The sequence below is a fragment of the Triticum aestivum genome, chromosome 3B (assembly GCF_018294505.1).
Source record: "Triticum aestivum cultivar Chinese Spring chromosome 3B, IWGSC CS RefSeq v2.1, whole genome shotgun sequence".
Taxonomy (NCBI): Eukaryota; Viridiplantae; Streptophyta; class Magnoliopsida; order Poales; family Poaceae; genus Triticum; species Triticum aestivum.
Genome location: NC_057801.1, coordinates 183,711,758 through 183,724,001, shown reverse-complemented (window position 1 = coordinate 183,724,001; position 12,244 = coordinate 183,711,758). Strand labels below are relative to the sequence as shown.

The following is a 12,244-nucleotide window of genomic DNA, read 5'->3' as shown; positions in this document are numbered from 1 at the left end:
TGCCCATGGTAGGCATACATGTCCGATTTGAATGAATTCGGGCACCGTTTGCATGGTTTGCATGTTGCAACACGTCCGGTCATTTATCGACCTTTTTTAACCGACAAAACTTCAGAAAATACAAAACTTGTTGAAAACGAAAACAACCTGACATGATGGCATGAATTGGTGATACAAGGTGATGGAAAAAATTGAGGCCATTTAACGGATGCAAAATACCAGGTGTTCAGAAACAGAGCCTTCTGGCCACCCGAACACCCTTTGTCTAACATGGTTTCTGTTGTACATGATAGGAATAACCCAAAATTTTAACGCCAAGGGTGTGTGCCCATAGTAAGCATTCATGCTCGGTTTGAATGAATTCGGACATCGTTTGCACGTTGCGATGCGTTTGGCCATTTATCGGCCTTTTTCACCGAGAAAACTACAGAAAATACAAAACTTGGCAAAAACGAAAACAACTTGGCATGATGGCATGAATTGGTGATACAAGGTGATGGGGAAAAGGGGGCAATTTGACGGATGTAGAAACCTAGGTGTTCACAAACTAACCCTTCTAGCCTACCCGAACACCCTCGGTCTAACATGGTATTTTGTTGGACATGTGAGGACTGACCAAAATTTGCCACCAAGGTTGTGTGTGCATGTGGTAGGCATTCATGCCTAGTTTGAATGAATTCGGGCACCGTTTGCACGTTGCGACTAATCCGACCATTTATTGACCTTCTTCACCTAGAAAACTCTAAAAAATACTAAACTTGTCAAAACTGAAACAACTTGGCATGATGGCATAAATTGATGATATAAGGTGATGGAAAAAAATGTCACCATCTGACGGATGTGAAAAACCAGGTGTTCACAAACAGACCCTTCTGGCCTACCCGAACACTCTCTGTCTAACATGCTTTTTTTGGACATATGATAAATGACCCAACTTTTGTCAGCAAGGGTGCGTGCCCACGATAGGCATCCACGCTGGTTAAAAAAAATCAGGAAATAATGTAAGTTCGCAAAAAGAAAAATCACTGAAAAACGAAGAAAAGGTCATAGATTTGGAAAAAGGTTTATCAATACTGAAAATGAGTACGTAAAAGTTTAAAAAGTTTTCGATTTAAAAAAGAAGTTCATCAATTTGAGAAAAAGCACAAAATTTAAAATTTTCATCGAGTTTGAAAAAAAGTTCATCGATTTTAAAAAGCCGATGAATTTAAAAAAATCATGAGTTTTTGAAAAAGTTCCTGCAATTTGGAAAAAAAATGTTTGGAGAGATTGGAACAGAAAAACAAAAATGAAAAACATGCACGGATTTGTAAATTCACGAATTTGACTAAAACAGAGAAAAAGGAAAAAAAGAAATTAAAACCCCAAAAAGGAAATAAATAAAAAACCGACTAGCGAACAACAAGTAAGAAAAAACAAGTACATTGCTCTACGAAACGTAGGCTTCCCAGTTGGGTAGCACGTCTGGTTATGAACCTTGAGGTTGTGTGTTTGAATCCCAATCCCAGGTACGCATAATTCTAAAATGGGCCAGCCCATGACGGAGGGGAGGCGGACAGGCTTTGCAAACGTGTATGTTTACATCCCCAAAGAAGACCCATACGGAGGTGGGTATACGTTTCTTAGGGGGGTTGTACCGAAGCGGGACTGTTTGAATTATTGATTTGAAAAAAAATCCTTGGTGATATCATCCAATCTGTCTTTTCCTGCATTCATGCAATTAGTTGTTCTAATAAAAAAGGAATGTTATGCATTTAGAAAGTAGAATAATATGCAGGCGTGAAACATGCACTCGTTCGTATGTGTTCCTAATTGTTGAACAATCGGAAGTTAGTCGCATCCTAAAGAATAACATAGCCTACAAATAAGAAATGACTTACCTCTTTGCCGAGAATAATCCGAAAAAAAAACATACAACATTTCACTAGTAATATATTTTGAAGATTGGCGTTACCGTATGAAAGGAAGTCGCGCTGTGTGGACATGACCACAGAATGTCACCGAGGGCCTTAAGTTTGTTGAGTCAACAGTTGTTTCTCTCTCCGCGTATTCAACGAACCTCTCAACCGAGTTGTTCCCTTTAACAATAAGATAAAATGTTCTGAGCTTTCGCAGAAAAATAAAATACACTCAAATCAAATCAAAGGTTGTTGATTGTTCGGTGGCATAGCTAGTCGAGGCGGGTTCCTGGTCACTGGATGCTTTTGTACGTATCGATAAGTTCAGTTGCCCCTAGATGGTTAAATACACTTCCTGGATGCAGATGCTCTAAATAAAGGCATTAGACTTCTCCAGCCAACTCTCCTCAAACCTGCTCCTCCCCCCCTGCTTGCTTGCTTCACCGCTCGCCTCTCCGGCTCTTCTCTTGATCCATATAATCAAGGATCAGCACCTCTCGAAACCTGCAGGTCTTGGATCTTTAGGTATGTTTTTGCATGTCAGTTAGTTGGCGCTTTGTTAAGTTTACACTTCATGCATACTGTGTTAATTCTGAAAACCCGAGAGATTTTCCGGTTTGGCCTTCTTAGCTTTCTCGATCAAATCTCTAGGTTAATCCGCTAAGATAGGATCCAAAGTAACCTGCAAAGTATTTTATTTATGCTAAAATTGACACCGAGCTTTTATCGTGTTCAAAAGCGTTAGTAGCATCATGTCTGATACAAAACAGCCTTATTAATTTGATTCTTCTCATATTTTGTTTTCTTGTTATACAAACTCTCGGCATATGCATAGATTCAATAACCAGTATGGTATTCTACTATTTTTCTGCCCGATGAGGCTGCGTTGGAATAGTGCGTGAATGACTGCAAGTTGGGGCGCCTTCAGTGACTACTACTCCCTCCGTTCGGAATTATTTGTCACAAAAATGAATAAAAATAGATGTATCTACAACTAAAATACATCTAGATACATTCATTTCTTGGACGAGTAATTCCGAACGGAGGGAGTACCTCTCAATTCCGAAATAGATGATGTATAAGATAGCTATATGATGTTTCCAACTTTCATTTTCAACAGTTTTTTTCGCATATTAGAGGAAATTTGAGATTTTTTACAGCAATTATTGATATTATAGTATTGTCACCTGAAAATTCTAACTAGTAAAAGCTAGGTTTTCTTTTTGGGGGGATGGTGTGGCTCCTCAACAGATTTTAAGTTTCACTCGCTTTATTGAAGAGAAAAAGGCACAAATATTTAAGAAACTAAGTTAGAAACATTAGATTAGTTATGAAATATATTTTATATTATATTTATTCGTGTCATAATACTAATATTGTTTTGTGCAAATTTGGTCAAACTCATGATTGGTAGACCAAAGACAAAACCATCAATCAACTTAACTTTGAAAGAAAGTACATTATACTAATTGACCAAGGTCAATGAGGACAAAACCATCAATCAACATAACTTTGAAAGAAATTATTATACTATATTGACCAAGGTCAATAAGTAAAAGACCAAGGTAAATATGAATTCTAGAGCAAAACAAATACTCCCTCCGTCCCATAATATAAGACGTTTTTGCAAGCTTCTTATATTACGTGACGGAAGGAGTACATCAAGAAAATTGCGTCATCAGTTCATCACAACACAAACATGAAGAAACACTTGCACTCGTTTGTAATCGAATTCACATGGCAAAATTGCACAAAAGAGAGAAACTGAAAATGAAGAAGAAAATATCACCTTGGAGGAATCCCGTCGAACAATTGTTGTGAACCACGCTCAACTATGACCGGAGTTGGGCTGGACGCTGGTGGAGCATATATGACAGACGGAGTGGACTGGAAGAAGGTAGTATAATGACGGAGCCGGATCCTCTGACGTACGTCCCACTGACATTGCACCACTGACGTGTGGGCCCGGGGCCACATGCCAGTGGACGCCACGGCACGACCCCCCTGCTTTGCCCTCGGGACAGGGGGGGAACCCAAGCCGCCGCCAGCCTCCCTTGCATCGCAACCGTTGGAGGCCCGGCCAGCGAAGCTGCGCCGGACCCTAGGAAGATGACAACGGAGCGGATCTTGGTCCCTCGCGCCCCACCCCATGCGACCTTGCCGTGGCGGCCCCCTGCTGGTCCGGCGGCGGCGACGGATCAGGCCCCCAAACTTGGCCCCGCGCATTTCCTACCGGCTGCAACCCCCCTCCCTCGTCATCCTTGGCCGCCGCGGACGCCCCCCTCCTCACGCGCCTCCATCCCTCCACCCACGACCTGGTGTTCCTCCTCGAGATTCTGGGGTGCCCCCACCAGCTGCTGTTCGAGCCTGCCGGCCGCGGCGGATCCTGCACTTCCGGTCGTTGGCATGGGCGCCACCCCTGCTGGCTTTGTTCAGTCCTACTGGTGCTTGCCAGTCGTGGTTGGGTTTTGGGGTCTGTGGCCGGTTGCTAGGGTGTTCGCGGCCTACCTCACGTGCAGGCAGCCCTCCTCGTCTCCAGCGGCCCTTCCTCCCCCCTCAAGCCATGGAGACGGCTCTCCTGAGGAGGCGGCGATGCGTCCGCGGTTGTGGCTGACACTGTGCCCTTGCTGGCGTTGTTCCGGCCCCGGTGGCCTCGGGCCCTCGTCTCTCCGGTGTCCTTCGCTGCCGGTGTCCTCCATTGGGCAGCTCCGACCTCAGCGGCCGGGTAGTTGCGCCCCCTCCAATTCACCTGGCTCGCCGACGTCCCGACGGTTAAGGCCAGACAGCTCGGATCTCCGTCCCTCCTGTCCTAGCTTGCTGGCGTTGCTGGATGCCGTCGCGCCAAGACCCCCCGCGTGGTTCGCCTTGTCGCCCGTCCTACCCTGTACGCCTCAATGCCTCCCCCCCACGCCTTTTCTAGATCCAATTCTCATGGGTTTGGAGGACGCCGCCCTCCGACGGCAGGTACATCCCTGCCACCCCCCTGGCTTGGTGGTTTCAATCAACGTTGGCCTCGCCATCTATGATCCTGGATTCGACGACTATGGGATCACTCAACTTTAGGCCAGGAGAGATCCCTGCTCGGCTCGCCTGTGCTAGCAGCAACGGCGCCCGCGGGTGTCGTTTTCCTGGTTGGAGGCACTGCCAAGGCCTTTAGTTGCGCCCCTCTTCAAGCTCAGGGGAAACCCTAGGTCCGGGTCACGCGAACATAATTGATCATTCATTTGAGCAACAGTTTAACATGTAAAGTTTAACTGCCTTATTTAACTATACAGTTATGGTGATGATCAAAAGTTTGTTAGATAGTTTGGTACAACCATGTGGGAATACAAAACTTAGAATTAAAATATATACCTCAAGATAAGAAAACTTAGCTAAGGCCACAAACACCCGGATTCATTATAGCCGGTATCCCGTGTCGCACATGATCATTGCACCACAATGGCGTGACCACAACTAACTGATACACATATATAAATACCATTCCAGGGTGACAGTTGTTAAAAATGACAACCTAACAACAAAACCAATTAATGTAACAAAACCGCAATGCTACAAAAAAGGTTTTGTGGCGTGATGCGTTTGAGTCTGAAAATGCTATTCCCCCGAATATGACAATAATGCAGGTTATTTCTTGCCTTTTCATTTGGGGAATTGGATACATCAGGATTGTATATTCATGTAAATATAATCTATTGGGTCATGACCCCTGTTTGTAATAAACATGCTATGCATGGCTCTTTTAAGCCTTGTCTATTACTCCCTCTGTTCACTTTTGTAAGTCATTTAAGACAACTAAAATTGAACTATTTTAGATGTTGTCTTAAATGTCTAAAACGCCTTACAAAAGTGAATGGAGGGAGTACTTGAGTTTGTATGATTATGTTGTGCTACCATGTTATTGCACCAACACATACTTGCATGTTATGCGTACATGTGATATGTATTGCTATGTGTGAGATTCAACACCTAGTTGTATACCTATGGTAGCCAACACTATTTTGTGTTCAAAGCTTAGTTATCAACAAAACTCGTTTGTCTATAATAATAATCAGTATCATCATTATTATATTATTATGTACCGTTGTGTTGTTACGGTAAAATCACTCACTTGGGAGATACCACCCGACACTAGGCTTTGTGGAAGGCGAACAAATATTTGCTCACGTGTGGAATTGTTTGTCATCCTATAATATTTTGTGGCCTACATCGATCACACGTTGAAAGACTAAATAAGCATACACGTGATGGGGAGTGTTGAAATATATTGTCTGCCTCTCTCCATCAGTTTGTACTTTCGGAGTAACTGGCTGGAGCATGAATTCAATATGGTATCTGAGCCAAGAGGTCTTGAGTTTAAAATCCTGCCAACATAGTATTAGAAAAATATATTCTTTGGCCTAGACCGATCCCATCGTCTAACAACAACAACAACAACAACAAAGCCTTTAGTTCCAAGCAAGTTGGGGTAGGCTAGAGGTGAAACCCATAAGATCTCCCAACCAACTCATGGCTCTGGCACATGGATAGCAAGCTTCCATGCACCCCTGTTCATAGCTAGCTCTTTGGTGATACTCCAATCCTTCATGTCTCTCTTAACGGACTCCTCCCATGTCAAATTCGGTCTACCCCGCCCTCTCTTGACATTTTGCGCACGCTTTAGCCGTCCGCTATGCACTGGAGCTTCTGGAGGCCTGCGCTGGATATCCCCAAACCATCTCAGACGATGTTGGACAAGCTTCTCTTCAATTGGTGCTACCCCAACTCTATCTCGTATATCATCATTCCGGACTCGATTCTTTCTCGTGTGGCCACACATCCATCTCAACATACGCATCTCCGCCATACCTAACTGTTGAACATGTCGCCTTTTAGTCGGCCAACACTCAGCGCCATACAACATTGCGGGTCGAACTGTCGTCCTGTAGAACTTGCCTTTTAGCTTTTGTGGCACTCTCTTGTCACAGAGAATGCCAGAAGCTTGGCGCCACTTCATCCATCCGGCTTTGATCCGATGGTTCACATCTTCATCAATAACCCATCCTCCTGCAGCATTGACCCCAAATACCGAAAGGTGTCCTTCTAAGGTACCACCTGTCCATCAAGGCTAACCTCCTCCTCCTCACACCTAGCAGTACTGAAACCGCACATCATGTACTCGGTTTTAGTCCTACTAAACCTAAACCCTTTCGATTCCAAGGTTTGTCTCCATAACTCTAACTTCCTATTTACCCCTGCCCGACTATCGTCAACTAGCACCACATCATCCGCAAAGAGCATACACCATGGGATATCTCCTTGTATATCCCTTGTGACCTCATCCATCACCAATGCAAAAAGATAATTAAGGGCTCAAAGCTGACCCCTGATGCAGTCCTATCTTAATAGGGAAGTCATCAGTGTCAACATCACTTGTTCGAACACTTGTCACAACATTATCGTACATGTCCTTGATGAGGGTAATGTACTTTGCTGGGACTTTGTGTTTCTCCAAGGCCCACCACATGACATTCCGCGGTATCTTATCATAGGCCTTCTCCAAGTCAATGAACACCATATGCAAGTCCTTCTTTTGCTCCCTATATCTCTCCATAAGCTGTCGTACCAAGAAAAAATAGCATAGACGTGAGGGATGTGTTGAAATATATTACCCTCCTGTCTTCATTACTTTAGACTTTTGAAGCAACTGATTGGAGTATGAATTCAATAGTTTGTGCATGCAGGACAATAAAATGGGTGGCAAGTCTAGCAAATATGACAACAATCTGGTGCACGACAATAAAATGGGTGATGAGTCTAGCAAATATGACAACAATCTGGTGCAGGACAATAAAATGAGTGGCGAGTCTAGCAAATATGACAACAATCTGGTGCAGGACAATAAAACGGATGGCGAGTCTAGCAAATATGACAACGATCCGGACAGGATGTTATGCGACCAAACATCACCACCAGCAAAGTTACCATTTCAGTATCTGAAAACGATCACAAACAACTTCTCTGATACATATGCTATCGGGAGGGGTGGTTCGGGTGTGGTATACAAGGTATATATAAACTCAGATAGCAATATCCAGATGACCCTATGAAAATATTAATAAGATATTTTAAACAGGGAAGGATGAGTAATGGAGAATTCGTTGCTGTGAAGAAACTTCAACTGTCATTGCCGAGCTTTCAGAAGCAGTTTGAGAATGAGGTGTGTCATCTGATGTACCTTAATCACCCGAATATAGTGCGACTTCGAGGGTACTGCTACGAAACACAGAATGTATTTGTAGAGCACAATGGGAATTTCGTCTGTGCGGAGATGTCAGAAAGGCTGCTTTGCTTGCAATATTATCCTAAGGGAAGCCTTGCTGGTTATATTTCAGGTATAACAATACAACACGGGCATATGTTGCGTGCGTGTCTGTGTTTATATGTTCAGTTGCCTACGACTTTTTCTTCCAATAATATCGATACCATAATTTTGAGATCCTTAAGAATTCGACAGTTAATTATGACTTCGCAATCTTCGTTCACCATATTTTTGGCTGGGGCAGGATAACTTAATTTGCATGTATACAATATGGCTGTTATAGTTTTCAACTTAATTATGAATACGCAAAATAGATTTGCAGTGCTTTCATATATTATTCACAGTGCAAAATAGATTTTTGCATTTTTTGTGTAAAAACATGTTATTTCTTTTTGTAAAAATGTAGATGAATCTTCTGGACTTGAGTGGGACACCCGGTATAACATAATTGTCGGTATTATCTATGGTTTAAAGTACCTTCATGAGGAAAAAGTTAAGCCCGTGCTCCATATGGACCTAAAGCCGGCCAACATATTGCTGGATGATGCTATGAAGCCAAAGATTACAGACTTCGGTCTTTCAAGACTACTCGATCAACAGCAAACTTTAAGCACTTCAAGTCGTGATGGAACACTGTAATTATCCATTCTATTTTATCGGTTTACAAAATATTTCCCCTACACAGCGTTGTTATTTTGTATCTTCAAAATTCACAAACTTAACCTTGTGGTGCAGGGGTTACATGGCACCAGAATACCTACATGCAGGTACGGTCACAGCTAAATCAGACATATTCAGTTTGGGTGTAATAATTTTGGAGGTAATAACAGGACACAAGGACTACCCAGATGTTACAAGAACATCCTCCGAGAGATTTGTGGAGCTTGTAAGGAATCGATGTCCTTTTTCCACAAAGAGCATGTTACATTTTAATTTTGCATACTGGTAACACTCTATATTTATATTCATTTTTTGATTTCTCAGACCCTTGATAAATGGAGGTCGAGAAATCCATTGAACAAATCACCAGGCTATATACCGAAAATAAGAAGATGCATTGAGATAGGTCTAGCATGTGTGAATCTTGAGCGGAAGGGAAGGCCATCAACAGGCGAGCTTATCAAGTTGCTACAAGGAAGAATGACGCTAGACGAGGTATAGTAATTAAATTAATCATAATGCATGTAAATGTCACAAAAACACCTTGAAGAGTACAAATTGTGCACATTCAAATAAGATACACCTGCAATGCATAGGTTCTGTCCTTACCGTGATCACTATCAGGAATTTTGTAAAATTTAAACGAGGCAAAATATTGTCATAGTTAACCAGTGGAATATATATACCATACAGATTGCAGCGTCTAGAATGGAAGCAACCTGTTCCCAGCCGGACCTAACTGCCATCCATGAGATTCTAGAGAGGGAGGGATACAAACCAGATGAAGGGCCTCCAACTGAGGTAATTAAAGAGAACTATTCCCTCTGTCCCAGATTATAAAACGGAGGTAATACATTCTTGTTTCACCTTAATTTTTTTTATTTAGTGCGCTTACATCTTCATGATCCTCCATGCTGCAGCTATCTTTCCAGATGTGGACAAACCAAATGCGAGAGACGTTGATCCCCAAAAAAAAGGGTGATGCTGCATTCCGAGCTGGAGACTTTCAGGTAGCATTGGACAATTTTACTGAGGTAATGCCTTGAATTTATCATCAGGAGATATTTTGGCGTTCTAGACTGCAATATGCCCTGATTGATCCATTTCCTGTCATTGTTTCACAGTTTATTGATAATGGGGCAATTATTTCACCGGTTGTTTATGCCAGACGTAGCTTGTGCTACCTTATGTCTGACCAACCTGATGCTGCCCTTCAAGACTTGAAGATAGTAAAGGGCATCTTTGAGGAATGCATTGAGAAATGGCCCACGGCACTCTACATAGAGGAAGTTGCGGTTTCAATGCTAGTCAATCAGAGGCATCGTAGCGCAACCGAAATGTTGAATGAGGCGTCGCACCTCGAAGAGGAGAGGCGTGGGAATGAAACTTTCAGCTTTCAGACCAATGAGGGATTTACATTCCCAAAATTGAGCCAATAGTGCTTAGACGTTTTTGTAGTTCAATTTGAACTAGAAAAACGTCTTATACTTTGGTATGGAGGGAGTAGCGTCCTATGCGAGTAGAGTATCACACTTTTGGGAATGGACTCTTTGATGCCACGGTCGTTGCAGTGCGAACAGTTAACGCTGTAGCCGGCCTGAAAACATTTGTTTCTGAAGAGAGATTTGGCCTATCGCACCGAAGGGTGTGGTGAACGAGGGCCTTGCGGCAGGGAACAGCGCCTCTAATGCCGTCGCTACCAGTGAGGTGGGCGGCTCTGCCGCTGTCGTGACCGGGGGCGGCACAATCCCTCTCCGACAAGATCTACTTCGCCGGCCGCCCAAGCGGCAGCGCCCTCGCCGATCAGAAGCTGTATGACGGGCCAAGGGTGGGCTCTGTTGAGCGCGCTGCCAAGCGCAAGGCAGCCGGCAGCTCATCTGATGGCGGGGCGCGGCGCCGCCCTGGCACCTCTGCCACTGGGAAGAAGAAGGCCAAGCTGCAGCACGTGTCCGAGCTCCTCGGGCTCCCTCTCCAAAAGACGCCTATGCCGCTCAACTGGGGCAAGGTTAAGCAGATCGCGCGCTGCTGTGATCTGAATGTCGACGCCATCCTCGAAGCGGTCTCTCGGAGCTCTTCGTCACTCCAGCACATGATAGATGGTGCCGAGCAGACCATTCCCTCCTGAAGTCGCTTGTACCCTGCATGCTTATGAGCCCAGCTTGGTTATCCTTTTAGGGGCTGTTTTAGCTGCATTTCCACGTCTGTCGCTGCATTGTTGTCATGTTTGCAACTTCTGTTTCGATCTTAATGAGATTTATCCTTTGCTTTCAACTTGCATACATGTACGTGGCTAGCTTTTGTTCCTACTGTTCTTCAATGTGCCATCTAATTTTGCAATGCGGAGTTGTAAACTGGAACGTGCGCGACTTTGGTGACCGTGATAAATGCTCTGTAATCAGGGATGCAATCGACTCAACTCATTCCGACGCAGTGCGCCTGCAGGAAAGAAAACTACAGAGGTTGTGCCCCTGGGGAGGGTCGATCAAACGAAATTGTTCCGCACGACAACAGCTCTGTTTGCTGTGAAAATATAAAAGGAAAAATAAATTCCAGTTTGTCCCAATTTTAGTGTGACTAAAAAACACACTTTTCGGTGTGACAAGTAAAACCAGATTTCGCCATGCTATGATTTTTCTTGTTTTTTTTCTGCAATGGTCCAAAATTAAAACTGTTCGTGATACACAGAGAATGAAAAAAAAATATTACCAAAAAAATCTCAAAAATGGAAAAAAGATACTTTTTAATGCGAATGGCACAAAAGAGAAAAAGATCAAGGCAATTTGCATGTGAACATGGTGGCTAGAATTCCAGATTAAAAATATATGACATTTTTACTATAAATACATGAATATCGTGCATGAAATTTTTTCATCATGTGGGACAGAAAAAAATAAAAGTGCAACATCTATTGTTAGTAGTAATTGCCATGTTTTGTAAAAGTAAATGTGCCAGAGTTTATGGAAGTAAAAATTCCAATGAATAATCGAAAAAGGCAAAAAAATTTGCTATGGATGTAAAGTATTTTTGACGTGGCAAAATAAAAGTAAACTTGCCATGCTACATAAATGTACATTTGTCGTGAGCGATGGAGGTAAAAATTGCTGTGTATGTGAAAATAAAATTGCCATGGCGATGGATGTAAATTTGCGATGGCAATAAAAACGCAAGTTTGCCATGGCAACAATAAGGAAGTAAAAATTTGACATAGCAAATCTATTGCATGCACTATGGCATTTGCTGAACACATAATATCCATGGCAAATAATGCAACATATTTGCCATGATCCATTTAACTAAATTTCCCATGGTTTGTAAAATAAACAATTGCCATCGTTTGGGGAAAAAATGCCATGAAGTATGGCAAATCTATTCCATTTTACTAAAA

General features: G+C 43.0%; 1 protein-coding gene across 3 annotated transcripts; it reads left to right on the top strand.

Annotated features, from left to right (window-relative positions):
- The first annotated feature begins 2,253 nt into the window (after positions 1-2,253).
- Positions 2,254-11,037, top strand: LOC123065177 (serine/threonine-protein kinase BSK1). 3 transcript variants are annotated; one of them, XM_044488529.1, is made up of 10 exons: positions 2,254-2,423; positions 7,609-7,945; positions 8,014-8,272; positions 8,606-8,834; positions 8,935-8,966; positions 9,030-9,085; positions 9,184-9,354; positions 9,553-9,660; positions 9,780-9,893; positions 9,984-11,037. In XM_044488529.1, exons 2-10 carry the CDS (start codon positions 7,616-7,618, stop codon positions 10,296-10,298), a joined length of 1,614 nt encoding a protein of 537 aa, XP_044344464.1. In that variant the 5' UTR covers positions 2,254-2,423; positions 7,609-7,615; the 3' UTR covers positions 10,299-11,037. The 3 variants fall into 3 exon arrangements, with proteins under 3 accessions (XP_044344464.1, XP_044344462.1, XP_044344463.1); XM_044488527.1 differs by having other exon boundaries at positions 8,935-9,085; positions 9,984-11,032; XM_044488528.1 differs by having other exon boundaries at positions 2,285-2,423; positions 7,622-7,945; positions 8,935-9,085; positions 9,984-11,031.
- The last annotated feature ends 1,207 nt before the right edge of the window (positions 11,038-12,244 follow it).